Genomic DNA, 18,359 nt, shown 5'->3' with positions numbered 1-18,359 from the left:
CTTTGTAGTAATTTTTTATTTTTGCAATTAAATTTTAGAAAAAAGCTGAATTATTGAAAACTCTTTCGATCTACAATACTGTCATAAAAAATATGCAAATGGTTTAAAACCTGAAAAACAAAGTTTGTTCAATTCAAACTTGTAACTTTTTTTATTTTTGTAATTAAATTTTAGAAAAAAGTATGATTACCTCAGCCAGGGCTTCTTTGAGACTCTCTGCATGCTGTTGGCTCTCATCAAACATGGATTTATAGGCATTGGCCAATTTCGTCTTAGCTTCAATCTCATGCAAGTAAGATTCATTCATTTTAGCATCGGCTTCTCTATGATTCAACAATTTCTGTGATAACTCTTCATTTCTGGTAGCAAAATTATTATTCAGTTCAGTGAGTGATTTAATCTGTTCATTGGCAACCACCAATTCTTGAGTTTTTTCAGTCAATTTAGTCTCTAATTGGATACATCGCGATGTATTATCACGTCTCATGTTAAGTAATTCCTCAGTTCGAGCATTCAAGTCCTCAGTCAAGCTTTCAATCTGACTATTCAAAAGCTGTCTTTCTTGTTCCATTCTCTTTTCCCGATATTCGAGTCGCAACTTCATTGAAGCCACTTCATCAGCCTGGGCCAGAGCCTCGCATTTCGCATTAACAGCCCCCTCGAGTTGTTTGGTCAAAGTCGACAAATCCGCTTGCAAACGCTCGATTTCCGAGTCTCGCCTTTGCAACATTTTCAAGTGTTCATCGCGTTCGTCAATTGCCATGTTGCGCTGGTGGCGAAACTCTGCAGCTTCAGCTTCGAGGCGATTTGCGGTGCTTTGCAACTTGGTTGCGTCATTAGTTAATTGCGATATTTGGGATTCCAGCTCTGATATGGTGGCTGTGGCGACCTCAAGACGCCGTTTCAACTCCTCATTCTCCTTCTTGAGGGTCTCCAATTGCGCCTGGGACTCGGCTGAAGCTTGCTCTAAAAACAGCTTTGTGTACAATGAAAAAACTGAAACTGAAACTCACCAGCATTGTAACGATTGGTCTCCAGAAGTGCTTTACACGAAATCAACTCCTCAAACTTTTCACTGACGAAAGTTTCGAGCTTTTTTGCTGTTGCACGAGGCACTTTTGTCCATTCTTCTTGCGAAATTACGGACGCAAAAACACACGAAACCTCCATTTTTCACGCACCAACAAATACGTTCAGGTGTTAGAATTATTAAAGAGGAATCATTTCAGCCTAGTTTTACTTTATGAAAAACATTCACAACAATAAACACGATTAATGCAAGTAATACATGCCCGAAACTACCCGGTTTTTCTGAAAGCTACGAAGGGAAGTGAAACTAGGTGCAAGTTGCATCATGGGAAGCTACGCCGTGGGTTTCACGCCCCGCCAAATTCAAATTTCTCACGCTAAAATTGGAATTTTAAATTCGTAGCACTACCTTTAGTTGAATTTAAACACAAACGTGATTATTTACACAATTTAATACTTTTATTTCATGTAAGTAAATAATTTAAAGCTGAACAACAAAGTGAGGCTAACTTCGCTACGATGTGTTGACCAATGTTGCCAAATCAAAAACATAGAATTCACCAGATCCGATTGAAAAATTTGCCAAATTTTCACAAAAAAACGCATTTTCAGCTTAGAAATCTGCTTAAACTTTTGAAAAAAGTAAAAATGGCATGCTTTTCGGCTTTAATTCTATGATTTTTGGGCTTGTTTTTAACAAAAGTTTGCGAAATAATGTAATTCTACACTTAATTTCTTGATATTTTACTTTGCTTTAGTGAAATTTAACGAAAAACGTGAGATTTTAGTACAAAAACGTGGTTAAAAAGCCCTTTCGGCGAAATTTTGTGGTTTCTCAGCTTATTTTTGTCTTATTTTGCTCAGAGATCAGCTAAATCGAGTGAAACAAACGAAATAACATCAATATTAATTCAATATTAATTGATTTTTTGCGTTTTTGTGTGTTTTGAAAAAGTTTTGCAAAATAAATGAGCCTCTGGTTCAAAAACGAAGTCGAGCGAAACAAGCTAAAAATAATATCAATTTCGATTTAATTTTGTTATTTTTTTGCCTGCTTAAACAAAAATTTTTAAAATTTTCTTTGCTTTTATATTAAAAACGTGCATAAATATGCGAAAACGGCAAAGATAGAACTATTGAACTATTTTGTTGAGTTTTTGGCTTGTTTTTAACGAAATAATTGTGTTTTCTATAATAGCTCAATAACAAATTGAACTATTTGGTGGATTTTTGACTTTTTTGAATTGAATTGAATTGAATTGAAAAAACTGTTTTTTTCATTTCCAAAAAATCACCCAAATCACCCAAACATGAAAATCACCAGATCGGGTGAAATTCCACTACACCTGGCACCTCTGGTGTTGACCTTGTTTTCCACACTGTATCAAATTATTAAAAAATTAAAAAAAAAACACCACAAATGATAATTTTATCAACATTTATTGTTTGAATCACAGATTTGAATTTATTTTATTGTGAATCGGTTATTATAAAAAAACGATTTTAGCGCCATCTTGACTCATTTATTTGACAGTTGACAACAAAACGGTAGAATTTATAAAATTCAAATAATTTATTAATTGTTTTATTGTAGTGAAGTCCACATGTTTGAAGCTATTTGGTGAAAAATGTCCGATACATTGCCAATCCCTGACTTTCAGACGAACCCCAGTGAGAGTACTAGCCCCCAGCTTCAGGAATTGAACAATTTAAGGGATTTAAGGGACAAGTACACCCAACTTCAAATATTACACCAAGCTGTGCTCGATTTTGTGACCGGTAGTCCTAATTCTGAACTTAAAACTAAAGTGGAAAATATTTTACTTGAAGAAAGTTGCAAACAAGTTGGGGTGCTTGACAATGAGGGTTTCAGTCAAAACTCAAATCTTCTGGGATTACCATCTTCAAAAAACAACGAATTGAGTTATAATGAAGGTCTCACATTGGCAAAATCAGTAGAACAAATTCTACAACAGAAATATAAAAATATTCGTGATGAGTTTTTGAAAGTTACGTCTGAGGATGTTAATTCAGTCCCAGGGCGTGACACGTCACAAGATAAGACTTTAATCGAATTGAAGGGAAAATTAGAAGAGCAACAACACAAATATATAAATAATTTATTAAGTGAGCAAAAAATTTTGGAAGATTTAGCGAAATTGCGACTGGATTATTTACCCAAAGTTTGCAAGGAAAAAATCAAGGAATGTCAAATGGAAGCTCACATAAGTGAACTGAAAACAAAAATTGTATCAGAAACCACAAGAATTGATGTTTTTATGGAACAAAGCTACTCATTAGCGGCCTATATGGAACTCCTCAAGGACATAAAGGAACAACAACTTGAATTTCAGAGTGAAATTAAACATTTAAAGGAGATGAAGGAAAAATACAAGCAAGTAGACTGCAAACAATTTGATGATATTCTCAAATCCTACATCCAATACGAAACCTCTCTTGCAAAGAAGAAAATGTTGTATGAAAATTTCCGTAAATAAGTATTTTTATATTACTATTATTTAACACTTTTTAAACAAAAATACAAAATTGTAATAGTAGAAAAACGTCAAAGTTACATGATTAATAGCGATTATAATAGCCTCTCATGAGATCAAACACAAAAATTGAATATTTTAACTTGATCTAATCACTGTCACTGTGATCTGTGCCCCCTTGAATGAGCAAGGGGGTGCAACTCTTGTCTTCCAGCATCCCATGTTCGACTAAAAAGCTTTGTATGTCTTCTGGTTCAAAATCGTTCCCAAGATCATCAGATAATCTTATGAAATTCCCAACTAATTGCCCCCCTTTGTAGATGAGTAACGCAGGCACCCCATCTGTCTTAAACCGCATGCTCATCCCAGCCCTAGAGCCAATAATTGAACAGAATTTAACATTTTCGTAAATTTTACAAAGTTGTTTCAAGCACAAATTCATTGTGCGACAAGCTTCGACATTATCTTCGTAAATGTGGACCACTATTGTGACTGATTTGTGTTCCTTATCAATAGCGTCGAGGAGTTCTCCACTGTTTTTTAAAACGATAATTTCACCGAATTTAATGTTGTGGTTGGTTTGTGACAACATTTCTTGCATTCTTTGTTTCTGGTAGTTTAATAAAAAGTCGTCATTTAAGAGTTCGGCCAAATCGGGGTCTTGCAAAGCAGCCTTTTCGCGTTCTTCATCCAAGGCTGTTTGAACAGTTAGTGTGAGTTTTTTCATGAGGGCGATTTTCTCGTTTTCGTCCTCTGTTCGTTTTTCATTTTCGAGTTGTTTGTACCTTTGCCAGTCCTTGATTACGCCTTTGGGGCCCGTGTTGGAGGATGTCCCTTCCCATTTATTCACTTCCGGGGGTGGTGATGCTTCAACTGGGGATTTTTTCGGGTTTGGGTCTTCTGAATCTGATTCACTTTCCTCACTACTGCTACAATAATTGTGCAATTTTTCCCCAAGAATTTTGTCTTCTAACGTTGACATTTTCAATTAATGGTCTTAATTGAGTGATTTCACCCAATTTAAGAATTGCACAACGACGAAGTATGAGAATGAGAAATAAACGGAACGATGCTTCAAATAAACAAAAATTCTAACCTTAAAATTTTGACAAGAATGACAAATGGAAAAATTGGGCTAAAAATGTTACACTGTTATTAAACAAAAATGTGTGTATTCGCTATTAATAGAATATTCGATATCAGTTCAATCATATTCAATTGTCTGTACTAATTATAAAATAGGAGTAATATTTTTTTCGAAAATGCCGCTTTTTTCTGGGACTTGGGTGAAGTTAGCAATAAAAATTTCGCTGGTAAGGTAGAAATTACAGTCGACCAGAAATTAGCTGCTTGTGTCGCGCTGATACGTTTCCCCCACCATTTTCGGTTCGTGCAGCCAAATTCATTAAAATAAAGCATATTTTATAAAACATTGAGAAACGAGCATGTTTAATAATTGCAAATGACTATTGTAGAAAATGTTTTAAGGACAGCTTGAAACGAGAAAAGCGAGCGTGCAATTTTTGGTCGACTGTAATTTTCATCTTGCCAGGAAGATTTTTATTTGCTAGCTTCACTAGGATTGTGTCAGTTGTCAACCCTTTTTCGTCTGTCAAAAAAACATCAAATTAAAAAAAATCTGTTTAAAAGTGCCTCAAAACCATTGTTAAATAAAATTGTGTTTCTCAACTTTTAATAAATTATTTGCTAACAGTTAAAAATCATATTTAGTTGTCTGTAGTAATTACAAAATAAACAATTTTTTTTTAGAACATTTAGTGTCATTTGGTTGGCGACCTTTTTTTCGTCTGTCAAAACTATCTGTCGTTTTTTGGCGGTTTAAAAAATATTTGCACGTTAGCTTCTTCAGAGTTTGTTCGTGTTGAGTTTGAGAAAATATTAATATAAATAAATAAATATTAAGGTGTAAAATGCCACCCAAGAAAGCCACCTCTAGTGCGAAGGCAAGTGGCACAAAGGTAAGTCAAACAATTTTTAGTTTTTTGCGTCTAATTCTTGAAATTGGTTGGGACATGCTAAAAATGCACCGCTTTGGTTAATAATCGAGTATTACAATTCGTTTTTTCGGTTTCGTCGATTTATTCTTTCTCTTTCTCGCTTACTTCTAACCCTTCTTTTTTACCCCTTTTGTTGCTCTTGTAACGGAAAAATTCTTGAGGCGAAGTGTAATCAGTAATTACAACGCAATTCCTAACAAAATATGTTTAAATTGAAATATTTGGTACGATTCCTATTGCAACACCAATTTCCAAGAAGAAACATTCAGTTAATGAAGCCCCTTTACATGGGGAATCTGCAAAAATTGTGGATTAACCGTACAAAAATCATGCATGTGGGTTCAGGGATGTCTATCACATATTTTGTATGTGCATTTTATTATTTTATTGCGTAAAAAGTTGCTTAAATGTTTGTATATTTAGGCTAAAACTGGGGCCAAAACCAGAGACACCAAAACCACAAAGAAGAATGTGGAAAAAGAAGCTAAACCTGAAGAGAACGAAGTAAAAGTGAGTATTGAATAGGACATAAATTAAAACATTTGGATATGGGTGGTCTTGAAACGTTTTTAAGACAAAACACTATTCTGATTACAGAATTCAGCATTGTTCCCTGTTTACTTGTTATACAGGGTGCACCAGAACTCACGCCCCAGAGAAAAATGCCATGTAAGGTAAGATACCAGGAACATGGAAAAAATGTTAAAAAAAATTTATCTAAATAAATTTTGAAGTTATGAGGGTTTAAAGTTTGCACTTTGACTCTATTTATTTCTGTTGGAAAAATAATTTTCCAAATTTTTTTGCTACAGGGTATTAGAAGAGGAAACAAAGAAGCTGTATCCTAAATTGTAACTCTGTTCAATGTTATTTGTGGCTTTTATTGAAAAAAAATTTGTACTTTTACTAAATAATTGTAAAAAAACATATACAAGATTATCAGTATCATTAAATTAAATAAAAAATGTCAAATGTCAAAAAGTAAATGTCAATTTTTTTTGACAGATAGAATTTTTTAAACATTTTTTCCATGTTTCTGGTATCTTATCTTACTTGAAATTTTTCTCTGGGGCGCGAGTATAAACATCTGCAGAAAGCAGAAAGCTTTCAGGACGTTAATTGCTCCCCTTTTGTCACAAAAATTTGATTTCGTGTTTCAATTAACCACAAAAAAAGAAATATTAGAAATTTTATCAAAACGTTTACAGGCAGAGGGTTAATTGTTGTAGAAACTTATTTTATATTTCAAACAATATTACAAAATATTGTTTTTTTTTAACTTATTAAAAGGATAGTGTTTTTTATAATCGAAAAACGATTTCCAAAACTATACCATTAAAAGAAAATAAACTACGTGCCAATGAAAATGCACCACCAGCAGGGGTGAAGTGACGAAATTTTTGTCAAATAATTTCATTATTCTTCGTAGCAGTCGATATTGAAAACATCAAAATGAGAGACGTTTTGTTTTGAGACAATTCAAAGTCAAAATAGTCTATTTTTTCTGTAAGCTTAAATATTGCCAAACCAATGGCCAGATTTGCGAGAGACTTCGTTTTCAGCCTTTTTCCGACTTTGATATGGGGCGAATTGTTGGTATGCATGAAGAAGGGGTCTCATTTCGTGAAATAGCGCGAGTTTTAAAGCGAGACAAATTTTATATCATTCTAATTTAAATGAATTTTAAACCCTTTAACTTTAAAAATCATTACTTAATAACTTCTAGAGCGATTTGGTTCAAATAAAGACCATTCTAAAGGGAGGGACTTGGCCTTTAGAATGATACAAAATTTGAAATTGAATATTAGCAAACTTTTCTTCGAAGAAGTTCGAAGTAAATCGAAGTATTCTAAGAAAAACCCTACGAGTAAATTTTTTTTTCTTCGTCACCATCAAGAAAAGCATCTTTTTATTAATAAAAATCCACATTTTTAAAATAATATACCCAGTAGTTGCATGTTAATCTTACTTAAAATTGCATTTTTATAAAAGTATTTGTTTTAAGACTCTTTTTTGCTTAAAAATGGTCAATTGCACCTTCTTTTTTCTAATTAGAACAAACAAAAAACTGTTTCTTTACTTAAAACAAATACTTTTATAAAAATGCAATTTTAAGTAAGATTATCATGCATTTCTCCTGTGTGGAGCAATGCTTGATTAGCAAACCTTAACTTCAAAAAATCATATCTTGAAAACTACTCAGTATATTATTTTAAAAATGTGGATTCTTATTAATAAAAAGATGCTCTACACGATGGTAATGTTAAAAAAAATAATTACTTGTAGAGTTTTTCTTAGATTATTTCGATTTACTTCGAACTGCTTCGAACACTATTCGAAGAAAAGTTTGCCAATATTCAATTTCAAATTTTATATCATTCTAAAGGATAATGAATGGTCTTTATTTGAAAGAAATCGGCCTAATAGTTTTGAGTAATGATTTTTTAAAGTTAAAGAACTTTAAATTCATTTAAATTAGAAAAAAATTAATTAGTTCAAAGTGTGTGGATTTTTTGAATTTTTTTTAGTGCATTTGATTTGTCTCACTGAGACGAACAAAATGATATATAATTTGTCAAGTTGTCACGACATGACTTTTTTTGGTCGCCCTGTGTTATAACAAGGGATCCAGAGGGACCTATTTTTGCGTTATGGGTTTCGCATTTATTTGTTATACATCTTCAGATGTATGACATCAATAAAATTCTTCTGGTGATGCGTTTTTTGGCACGTAGTTAATACAGGGTGTTTCAATGAAAACGAGTCACCCCGAATATCTCAGAAACTAAAAAGAGTTTGCAAAAACGCCGAAACAGGTTGATTTTGTGTCCGAGGGGAACATTTTTTGACGTAATTTTTAAAACACCCTCAGTAACCTCTTAACCCCCACACACCCCAACTTTAAAAATTTAAATGGCACTACCCTACTTGTAGCACATCAAATGAAAGTTATTTTAGCAAGGTTTTTAAAACTTTTTATCAAAATTGAATCAGACCATCCATTCATGAGATACAGGGTATTCTAATAGAAACGAACCATCTTAGAAAAACATTACAAAAAAACCCCGAAATAGATTAATGTTGTTTTTAAAAGGGACATTTTTTGACGCAATTTTAAAAGCACCTTTTAACCTCTTAACTCTATAATGTCAAATAGCACCAACCACTAGTGATACAAAAAATGAAAACACTTTTAAAATGCTCTTTAAAAAATATCGGCAAAAAACTAATCTTTCAGCAGTCAGTATGTACAAAGGAACTTAAGAACTATATTGCTATTTTTTAGATACTTAAATTATAAGAAACTTTATTACTCCCTGTCCTTTAGTCCGATTATTTTGACAATAAAATAATAAAATTAAAATAAGTTTGTTACAGTTTCTTATAAATCAGTATGTTTCTTGTAATTTATTTTAATAGTTTTTAGTAGAAGTAATTACTAATTAGAAACATTATTTTTTGCGAATATCTTATGAATAGATAATCCCATTCAACTTTAGAAAAGAGGTTCAAAGAACATTTTAAAAACACTTTTATTTGATCTGTCGCAAGTGAGTCGGTGTCATTTGAAATTTCAATTGAGGTGGGAAAAGTTAAAGGGGGTGCTTTTAAAATTGTGTCAAAAAATGTTTTTTAGTTAGTTACATTCAATGATTGTAATTTTTAGCCAACAACGACAAGAAAACGTAAGAAGGCAGAGGTGAGTGTCTCATTACCAAGTTTTTGTTGTTTTACTGAATCTATTATTCTAGCCTGTAACTGAAAGTAAAGAGGAAGCTGCACCTAAAATAAGAAAAAACAAGGTATTTACTTATTTCCATTGTAATGAATTTATGATTTAATATCTTGTGTTTTGCAGGGCAAGACTGTCAAGTCGGCGGATATTGAAAGTAAGGAAGAAAATGAAGGAGAACATTTAGGTAATGTAGTAGATGTGAAAAAGGGCCAAAAACGAAAGGCTGCTACTAAAAAGGAGCCTAAACTAGAACATTCAGAAGCAAAGGCACCTAAAAATGCAACTATAACCAATTGGGAAAGTATTAATTTCAAATGTACTTCAAAATCTCCAAAAGGTAAAGCCCCCAACTTCCACATTACTACATGGAATGTAGGGGGGCTAAGAAGCTGGTTGAAAAAAGGGTGTCTTGATATACTTCAGTATGACCAACCTGATATTCTATGTATTCAAGAAACTAAATGTTCTTTAGACAAATTACCCGAAGAAGTCAAAACAATTAAAGGCTACGAAACATTATGGTGTAGTAGTGATAAAGATGGGTATGCCGGAGTTGGCATTATTGTAAAAGATAAACCCATTAATGTTATTTATGGTATTGAATCTAAAGAACATGATACTGAAGGTCGATGCATCACCGTGGAGTATGAAACTTTCTATATTGTCAATGTTTATGTTCCTAACGCAGGTATATGTATTAAATTTTTTTAGTGCCTTTAATAACAATTTTACTTAAACAGGTCGAAAATTAGTTACACTACCAAAACGGTTAGACTGGAATGAAGAATTTAAAAAGTTTATTAAAAAATTGGACTCACAAAAACCGGTTATCATTTGTGGTGATATGAACGTTGCCCATACAGAAATTGATTTAGCGAATCCTAAAACCAATACCAAAAATGCTGGATTTACCATCGAAGAACGAGATGGTATGACTGATTTTCTAGCAAATGGTTTTGTTGATATTTTTCGACATTTATATCCTGATAAGGAAAAGACTTACACGTTTTGGACTTATATGGGAAATGCTAGAGGCAAGAATGTCGGATGGTAAATGAATAATTGTTTAGCGTTCAAATTTTAATTGAATTTTTCAGGCGTTTGGATTATTTTTTGATTTCTAGTAGATTTGTGGACAATGTTTGCGATAACTTGATCCATAGTGAGGTTTTGGGGTCTGACCATTGCCCCCTTTCTCTTCATTTACAAATTTAAGTGTTTTTAAAATGTTTAGTTATCCGTATCTTAAGTTCTAATATATTTGCATTTTTTTAAATATTTCTACAAAGTTGTATTTTGTTCAATTTGTTGAGTGTTTTTTTGATCTTGTATAGCCCCAACTTCCTTTAATAATTGTTTCTTCTCCTCAAAATAGTTTTTGAACCATTCAATATGTTCCTTTTTTGCGTCAACTGTTAAGTATGGATTTTTCGAAAGCCCAACACAGACTAACTCCATAAAGTGTCTCAATGGCCCCCTTTGTGGACACCAAGGTTCCAAATACTTCTCAAGAAAAACGTGTTCAGTAAAGTAAACTTTCTTTTCCTCGTCAAGACCTAAAATTTAACGTTGTACAAAATTAATAAAAAATTGATAAAAACCTTGTTCATTATCAATGGGGAATTTCCAGATTTTTTCTTGCTCAGTCCATAGAATCATTTGTTGGAAATAATTGCCAGGTGGGTGAGTAACAGCTAGTTTTAGGTCTTTTTGGTATAAATCGTTCCATGTTTTGTTTTCAACACCCTCATCAACGTTTTCTTTATCGGTGAAAATCCCTAAAGAGGGGCTTCCAAAAAGGTCAATTTTCTCAATTGGCCCAGACAATTCTGGTTTCATTCTGGGTCTTCTAGTCGAAATTCGTTTTTCTTGTGTTATTCCTTGCAAAACTCCTCTAACTTGTTGTGCTTTGGATTGTTCATGTGGTGTTTTCTCAGTATCAACTTTCATTCCTTTAACCAAATCACTACAATTTCTAGCTTATTAAAAAAATAAATAAATTTTTAATACAAACACTAAATTCGTTGAGGTTTTGCCCTCCAAAAGCTTCATTAATAATTCTGATTCGGTTTGTTTCACATTTCCTCCTAATGTTTCAGCTACATCCTTTACAACTTTCGTCATTTGTGTCTCCGGTGTTTCAATAGGTTTTTTCTTCTCTTGTTGGTTGTCTTTCTGTCTTCTATTAGGGGGCTTTGCTAGATCAAGTTTCCTATCATTGGGCTTCACATCGTCCTGAAATTGTCTCTGTTTGTGGTTTTCTCATGTGTAAAGTTCAAATACCTCAATCATGGTTTTTAACAAGTTATTTAACTTTTTCAAGGCTTCATTACTTTTCTTAGTTTCCTCCTCCTTTTTCTGGATTTTCTTTTCGTCGTCTGAACTGCTACTTAACTGTGCTGCGTGTAAAACCCTTCCATGTCTTTTTAATAAGTTGATTTTTATTTGACCAAACCTAAAACGCATTTTTTTAATTTTAAATTATTACGTAAGTGACACAACCTTGTTAAAAGATGTATTTTACTCATCTTCACTATTTTCAATAATAATACACTCAATAAACGAGTCAGACGATTGATTTTTTTTTGGTTAAGAAAGTAGGGTTAAGTTTTGTGGTCATGGTTACGTCTGTGGCCACTTTTTGGACAAAATTTTTAATTTCATTTTGCACAGTAAAAAATTGTCTTGTTCATGTATAATCAATAGTCAATCACTTCTGTTGATCTTTTGATAAATTCAAGTAGAGAAAATTGAAGTGGACAACATTTGTGGATATGGTTACACCTGTGACCACATTTTTGAGCAAAATTTTTTATAAATAAATAAAAAACAATAGACAGCAATACAAATTTAATAGAATTAAATTGCTGCAAGGAGTATTTCAATTAAATTCAATTATAGACAGAAATTCAGAAATTTTTTTGTCTAATTTTCAGGGCCAAATTTTTAACAAACTGTTGAAAAGCACTCATTTGATAAAAATAAATAAACAACAAATTATTTAATGCAATCAGATGTTATAAATGTTTTTTTCTATTTTTCCAATTAGTTGTAATTGTCGACACTTCCAATTTTGACACTTCGATAATTTGACATTTGACAGATAAAAAATTGTGAAATTAATAAAAAAAATTGTCTTGGTTCATTATTTAGTTATTTGTTTGGGTTAAATGCATGAATTTCCAGTGCAGTGTTTTATGGGCCGTACTAAATAAGCCCCTTGAACATGTATGACAAGGTTATTTTTAGTTGTAGCAAGTGATTTGGAGCAAGTTGCAAATTAGGAATTGCTGTGATAATTATGGATAATAGACCTAAATCAATATTTAGAGATTTATATAATCTTCCTTATAAAAATAGTTTTTTTAAATTATCAACTAACGCTAAAGGTATGTGTGATTTTGTGCACAATATTGTTCGAATTTTTGTGTTTTTTAGATGACGGTGATCTTATCCAGCGTCTAGGTTTGTTAAAGAAGCTGGAAATCCACCAAGGCTGTGTAAACACCATTTGTTGGAACAGTACTGGAGAGTACATTTTATCAGGATCCGACGACCAGCATTTAATCATAACAAATGGACACACATACAAAGTTGAGACTAATTACTGCACTAGCCACCATGCAAATATCTTCAGTGCTAAATTCTTGCCATGTTCCTCCGACAAACAGATTGTTTCGTGTTCTGGAGACGGAATTATTTTACATACAGATCTCGAAAACACCAAAAATACTTACTACAACCAATTTAGTTGCCATGCTGGAACCACTTACGAGGTAATTACAATCCCGAATGATCCTAACACGTTTCTAAGTTGTGGAGAGGATGGAACAGTGCGTTGGTTTGATTTAAGAACAAAAACAAGGTATTTGAAACGGTTATTGTGCTTATTTTAAATGAAAAATTTAAGTTGTCGAAAACCACGTTGTAAGGAAGATATTTTAATTACGTGTCAGAGGGCGGTTACAGCCCTTGCTGTAAGTCCCACAGCGCCCCATCAACTTGCAGTGGGGTGTGCGGACTCAACAGTACGGATTTATGACAGGAGATGTCTCAGTACTCAACTTGAGGGTAATTTCTCCTAACACAAGGCGACAAAAAAAGTCATGTGACAACTTGACAAATTTTATATCATTTTCTTCGTCTCAGTAAGACAAATCAAATGCACTAAAAAAAATTCAAAAAGTACAACACTTTGAACAAAACAATTTTTTTCTAATTTAAATGAATTTAAAATAACGAAGAAAAGTTTGCCAATATTCAATTTCAAATTTTATATCCTTCTAAAGGGCAAGGCCATTCCTTTAAAATGGTTTTTATTTGAAAGAAATCGGCCTAATTGTTATTGAGTAATGATTTTTTAAAGTTTAAATTCATTTAAATTAGAGAAAAATTATTATGTTCAAAGTGTGTGGACTTTTTAAATTTTTTTTAGTGCATTTGATTTGTCTCACTGAGACGAACAAAATGATATAAAATTTGTCAAGTTGTCACGACATGCCCTTTTTTTGTCGTCTTGTGCAATTAATCCATAAAAATATAATTTTTTTGTGCTTTAGATCATTTGAAAGCTCGTCCATTCTGTAGTTTCATCGCCCCAAATCTTGAAGATCGAAGATACAGAATAACATCACTCAGTTACAGTCATGATGGTCAAGATATGCTAGTCAGTTACTCTTCTGATTATCTGTATCTATTTAGGATACAGGTAATGTGATTATAAAATGCAATACTAAGTTATTATTGTTTAAACTCCTCAACTCTTTCTAAAGGAGAATCAACTAACTGAATTAAAAAAACCGATTAAAGCCTCTCCTTGGGAGAAAGTTAAAATGTTAGCAGGGAAACGAGAACGTGTCAATAATTCGCCCCCTCATGTGAGGAGGTTACGTTTGAGGGGTGATTGGTCTGATACAGGACCAGATGCACGTCCTGAACGCGATACCACAACAACTGTTAGTAAGTGGAAATTTAATAGAGTTGATACGAGATTGTAATAATTTTTTTTTTGAGGTATTGGACAAGCAAGACCTCAATTACATGCCACTTTGATGCAACGAATGACTGATGTACTCTCACAAATGTTGAATGATCCTATGACAAGGGCTGCTTTGAGTGCTGGAGGAGAGGATTCGTTGGATCCGAATGAAACGTCGCAAAGAAATGTTTTAGGTCAAAGACAAGAAGAGAATTCAGGGCAGGTAGAACAGAGTCAAAGTGAGGGGGAAGAAAGGTCGAGTGTGGCGGAAAATGTACAAAATGATACTGAGAGTGAAGTTGCCACAACAAGCAGGTAATTAAAAAACTTTTCATAAAAAAGAAATCAAAAAAAGAATACGTTTTATACTTAGAAGATTATCGTTTAAAAAATAACAATAAAAGCTATAATCTCAAAAAATATAACAAAATATCGTTTTAAAAAAATAGAAAATAGAGCTTGAAAAAATAAAAAATCTTGAATTATCTTAGATAAATCTAGAAAAAATACTAAATTTTTGTTCTTGACGGCTGAATTTCTTTTTTCGTGTGAAAGAAAGTTTATTTCGATACCTTTAATGAGCCATTTCAACACCAATTTGGGTGCTGAAATGGACAAGTACAATTTACTTTCTAGAGGTTGGTAATGGTGATTTTCAGCGGCGTTTTAAACGATTTCTCTTTTTTCAAGTGGTGTGCATGAAAAATTTGCAATATTCATTGTTATTTTACAAAATTTTCAAAAATACTTGAGACTTGATACTTCGAAACTTTATGACATTTATTACCAACCACAACCTTAAAGTCCCTAAATTTTGAAAAATTTATTTTTATGTTAAAAAAATGCGTAAAACGCGCAAAGTAGAAAAAATAGCATAAAAAAACTTGTTTCATAAGTCATTTCTGGGAACTCGTTCCACAAAACTTGCCTTACGAAACTTAATATACTATTTTATTTTCTATTTTCGGTGAATGTTTTTGGCAAACTGTTTTTTTTTTTAATAATTAGAACATTTTTAAACCGAATATTTACAATATCTAAAAAAACTGAATACGAAGCTGATTACTGTTTCTATCGGTTTTTTCCCTTCATATTTTTATTCTTGATTGCAGATTTTTTGATTAATCTTTAATTAATAAATTATTATCCATTGTTATGTTATTGTTAATGTTATTTCAAAAAATGGATATAGCAACCCCCCCCTAATTGAACCCCAGTAAAAATTAATTATTCTTGAAGCAACTAAAGTTGATACACTGTTGTTATATCCGCAAATTGTTTTTGTTTTGCTGAATAAAAATTTTACATCATTGACAGTGTTGCCAACCTGGAGAATGTTTTACTAGATCTAGCGAATTTTGATTTTGAGAAATATTTCAAAATTAGAGACTTTTTGTAAATAATATAAGTCTGTAATGATATATTTTTTTTAATTGCGCCATCTATTGAAGAAATTGTAAATTCGTGCCTAGATATTCACTATTCTTTCCTCTGTTTGATCTTTATTGTTCGAATAAATGTTGTAATAATAATAATATTATACTAGAATAATTAAAGTACAAAGATTGGTACAAAAGAATGTTATCTCAGTACTGATAGCAATGAAGAAATTAATGATGTGATATCTTGCCTACGAATTTTTTTTATTTGCTACTTTCTAGATGTATTTTTTGTTTGTTTAATTAAAAAATAAGAGCTTAATACAGTTTTTCGAAAATTGTATTATTTGTATATTTTGGAGACTTGGAGAATTTAAATAAAGAAATTTGAAAATTTTGGTAAGATACAGTTGGCAACATTGATTTATGAAACGATAAAAACATATGAGAAAATTAAATTAAGTTTCTAGCTTCAAATTTAGTAAAATATGAATTTTTTCAAGATTTTTTAAAGATGTTTCTCAACAACGTACTACTGACTTTTTGAGCGGCCTGTATAGTACAGAATTATAATTTTATTAATTACACATCTGTTTTGTATTTTTATTTTTTTTTTGTTTCACTCTTATTAATAAATGAAAATAATTAAAATCACTTTAAAAATAAGCATCAAATACAATTTCTGAATCTGTACCTCAGAGCAAAATAGTCTTAACTCCAGTTTTTAAATTTAATTTCATAATAATATAATAATTAAACCGTCAGTAAATTACCTGAAGGTTAGAAAGCCCTTTTATTTCCATGTGATGAATTTTTGAGAAAGTCTGAGTAGAATATTATGAATATAACTGACTTTTAAACAAAATTATAGTTTTAAAAATATTCTAAAGAAAAATTTGCGTTTTGGTGGTCAATACTGTTTTGCTCTGAGGTACAGAAATAGAGGATTTTTTTAAATATACAGCCTGTAAATTGGGTAGTCCCCCAGAATACTAAAAAAATTTTTTTAAAATTCTATCTGTCATAAAATTTTGCCATTTATTTTTTGACATTTGACTAATTTGCCCAATAAACTATAGTCCTATAATGCTTCATTACGGATATACAGGGTGATAAAGTTTCATGATAAAAATTGAAATTTGTTACTTCAAAACACTTGAGTTATTTTCATAAAATTTTACAGGCTTTGTGAAAGCGCTTATTTTCCGGCAATTACTTTATTTTTATTCTTACCACATCACTGGTTATTTTTATTTTTATGTTTTTTAGACAAGACCAAGAACCTTCTGCGTCCACAAGCACCGCTGAAGAGAGGCAAAGTGAGACTTCTGCATGCGTTACAAGCCTATACAGTCATCTAACAACGTTGCGTAACTTAAGAGACGGTTTTATAGAAGAACACGGTTCAGAGCCCTCAGTCAGTCTCAGGTACTCCCAGCAAAGTACAGCAAATGCCACGATCAGTTTAAGAGTAGGCGATGAAGTTAACCGTGGAAATTTCAATAATTTACAAAATGATGCCTCAGCTGTGCCTTCAACATCACAAAACAGTGAAGAAACATCGATGAGAAGTCCAACTGGATTGGCTGATGATGGCGCTGTAATTATTTTTTTTTTCTCACACAAGACATATTCTTTATTTTTGATTGTAGAGTTCTGATGCCGAGTTTGATGATTACGACGATGAGTATCCTGATTCATCGTTATCTCAAAAGACTGATACCGTAAATACGTATGAAGCAGAAATGAAATATAAGTATGTGGGACATAGAAATGCTCGGTAAGTACATAATTTTGCGTTTTTAGCCACAAATATTACAAAGTACAGTTTTAAATGAATAAAATATTTGCGAATCCGATTGGATTTGACAACATCATTGCTTTTTTTATTTTTTATTATTATGCTATTTTAACGTTCTTTCGTTTTTAAATTTTTATTTTTTTACGACACGCTCATCGGATTGTTAAATTGTGAGATTGTAAAAATGCAAACTATAACTTTGATATTTAAAATTTTACATGTAAAATGTTCCGAAAATCAAGTGGACTGTGAAGTTTCAAAATTGTGCATTTTTGGACCTAAAAATAACACTTTTTAACAAATCACAAATTTGGACAATTCACAATTGCAAGATTTCAAATTTTTAAATTGTAAATTTGTAATAACTTAAAATTTAAAAAACGAAAAAAATCTGAAACCTTGAAATTTGCAAATTTTTATTTTTTTAGATCACGGTGAATTTGAAAGTTAAAATTTTGAAAGTAAACTTTCATTGTCCCTATTATTATATTGCTCCTATGGGTTTTCTAACTTCTTTTTAGCAACAAACATTATTATTATTATAAAAAAAGTCCTATGGTATCCGGAAGACAAAAAAATTGCAAATTCTACAGTTGCAAAATTTCAATAAAATGAAATCGTAAAATTGCAGCAAAATTAATTAAAACGGTAAGATGTTGTAGGATAGATTACTTGCTCAAAAATCGTAATATAAAATTTAAAAGACGAGAGGATGCAAAGATGTAAAATGATGTTTACATCGAATCTAATACTTTGAAATTTGCAAATTTATATAGACCTAAAATTTGCAGCTTCGTTTTCATTTCGATATTTTTAAATTTTTCTGTTTCAATTTTTTCAAATTTCATTTTATATCATTATTTTATTTTTACGTTTTTTCATTTTTAAGTACATTAAATTATTCTATACAATCATCGGATGTA

The 18,359-nt window shown here is 31.6% G+C and overlaps 6 protein-coding genes across 8 annotated transcripts in view; 3 read left to right on the top strand and 3 right to left on the bottom strand.

The window, feature by feature from the left end:
* Positions 1 to 1,338, bottom strand: part of LOC123007843 (nucleoprotein TPR) — a 21,026-nt gene extending 19,688 nt beyond the window's left edge. Inside the window, exons 1-2 of one of the 2 annotated variants that reach the window (XM_044404525.1) lie at positions 1,014 to 1,338; positions 191 to 966 (exon numbers count right to left, since the gene is read on the bottom strand). In XM_044404525.1, coding sequence (XP_044260460.1) covers positions 191 to 966; positions 1,014 to 1,170 — 933 coding nt within the window. In that variant the 5' untranslated portion in view covers positions 1,171 to 1,338. The remainder of the gene's footprint in view (positions 1 to 190; positions 967 to 1,013) is intronic. The other variant, XM_044403718.1, reaches the window with a different exon arrangement.
* A 1,159-nt stretch (positions 1,339 to 2,497) lies between these two features.
* Positions 2,498 to 3,547, top strand: LOC123015881. Its single transcript, XM_044415926.1, has 2 exons — positions 2,498 to 2,577; positions 2,624 to 3,547. Exon 2 carries the CDS (start codon positions 2,658 to 2,660, stop codon positions 3,525 to 3,527), a length of 870 nt encoding a protein of 289 aa, XP_044271861.1. The 5' UTR covers positions 2,498 to 2,577; positions 2,624 to 2,657; the 3' UTR covers positions 3,528 to 3,547.
* Positions 3,515 to 4,648, bottom strand: LOC123015888 (phosducin-like protein). Its single transcript, XM_044415938.1, has one exon. The coding sequence runs from the start codon at positions 4,504 to 4,506 to the stop codon at positions 3,673 to 3,675; it is 834 nt and encodes a 277-aa protein (XP_044271873.1). The 5' UTR covers positions 4,507 to 4,648; the 3' UTR covers positions 3,515 to 3,672.
* A 616-nt stretch (positions 4,649 to 5,264) lies between these two features.
* On the top strand, positions 5,265 to 10,562 carry LOC123006257 (DNA-(apurinic or apyrimidinic site) endonuclease). Of its 2 annotated transcripts, none has more exons than XM_044400611.1 (7): positions 5,265 to 5,503; positions 5,966 to 6,052; positions 9,210 to 9,242; positions 9,295 to 9,345; positions 9,402 to 9,966; positions 10,019 to 10,328; positions 10,376 to 10,562. In XM_044400611.1, the coding sequence occupies exons 1-7, from the start codon at positions 5,456 to 5,458 to the stop codon at positions 10,491 to 10,493; spliced, it is 1,212 nt and encodes a 403-aa protein (XP_044256546.1). In that variant the 5' UTR covers positions 5,265 to 5,455; the 3' UTR covers positions 10,494 to 10,562. The 2 variants fall into 2 exon arrangements, with proteins under 2 accessions (XP_044256546.1, XP_044256537.1); XM_044400602.1 differs by lacking the exon at positions 5,265 to 5,503 and adding an exon at positions 5,709 to 5,907.
* On the bottom strand, positions 8,613 to 11,979 carry LOC123006265 (28S ribosomal protein S31, mitochondrial). Its single transcript, XM_044400624.1, has 5 exons — positions 11,781 to 11,979; positions 11,562 to 11,733; positions 11,293 to 11,513; positions 10,880 to 11,244; positions 8,613 to 10,834 (listed from the first exon to the last, which is right to left on the bottom strand). The coding sequence occupies exons 1-5, from the start codon at positions 11,804 to 11,806 to the stop codon at positions 10,560 to 10,562; spliced, it is 1,059 nt and encodes a 352-aa protein (XP_044256559.1). The 5' UTR covers positions 11,807 to 11,979; the 3' UTR covers positions 8,613 to 10,559.
* Positions 11,980 to 12,349: 370 nt separating this feature from the next.
* LOC123006239 (DDB1- and CUL4-associated factor 6-like) overlaps positions 12,350 to 18,359 on the top strand; it is an 8,762-nt gene continuing 2,752 nt past the window's right edge. The window contains exons 1-8 of the mRNA XM_044400566.1: positions 12,350 to 12,667; positions 12,717 to 13,143; positions 13,189 to 13,349; positions 13,838 to 13,986; positions 14,051 to 14,237; positions 14,292 to 14,571; positions 16,905 to 17,235; positions 17,288 to 17,415. Coding sequence (XP_044256501.1) covers positions 12,580 to 12,667; positions 12,717 to 13,143; positions 13,189 to 13,349; positions 13,838 to 13,986; positions 14,051 to 14,237; positions 14,292 to 14,571; positions 16,905 to 17,235; positions 17,288 to 17,415 — 1,751 coding nt within the window. The 5' untranslated portion in view covers positions 12,350 to 12,579. The remainder of the gene's footprint in view (positions 12,668 to 12,716; positions 13,144 to 13,188; positions 13,350 to 13,837; positions 13,987 to 14,050; positions 14,238 to 14,291; positions 14,572 to 16,904; positions 17,236 to 17,287; positions 17,416 to 18,359) is intronic.

The sequence above is a fragment of the Tribolium madens genome, unplaced genomic scaffold (genome assembly GCF_015345945.1).
Source record: "Tribolium madens isolate multiple individuals breed KSU strain unplaced genomic scaffold, Tmad_KSU_1.1 Scaffold_11;HRSCAF=98;Tcas5.2_LG3b, whole genome shotgun sequence".
NCBI lineage: Eukaryota > Metazoa > Arthropoda > Insecta > Coleoptera > Tenebrionidae > Tribolium > Tribolium madens.
This window is presented reverse-complemented; position numbering and strand designations above follow the sequence as displayed.

Bases quoted from the DNA above. Each gene is read 5' to 3' on its own strand.
- LOC123006257 (XM_044400602.1), top strand. From the start codon at position 5,746: ATGTTTAAATTGAAATATTTGGTACGATTCCTATTGCAACACCAATTT. The intron at 9,967-10,018 runs GTATATGTATTA...TTACTTAAACAG, and splicing joins TGTTTATGTTCCTAACGCAG to GTCGAAAATTAGTTACACTA. The intron at 10,329-10,375 runs GTAAATGAATAA...TGAATTTTTCAG, and splicing joins AGAGGCAAGAATGTCGGATG to GCGTTTGGATTATTTTTTGA.
- LOC123006265 (XM_044400624.1), bottom strand. From the start codon at position 11,806: ATGAGTAAAATACATCTTTTAACAAG. The intron at 11,514-11,561 runs GTATTTGAACTT...AGACAATTTCAG, and splicing joins TGTTAAAAACCATGATTGAG to GACGATGTGAAGCCCAATGA. The intron at 11,245-11,292 runs GTTTGTATTAAA...TAGAAATTGTAG, and splicing joins AAAACCTCAACGAATTTAGT to TGATTTGGTTAAAGGAATGA.
- LOC123015881 (XM_044415926.1), top strand. From the start codon at position 2,658: ATGTCCGATACATTGCCAATCCCTGACTTTCAGACGAACCCCAGTGAG.
- LOC123015888 (XM_044415938.1), bottom strand. From the start codon at position 4,506: ATGTCAACGTTAGAAGACAAAATTCTTGGGGAAAAATTGCACAATTAT.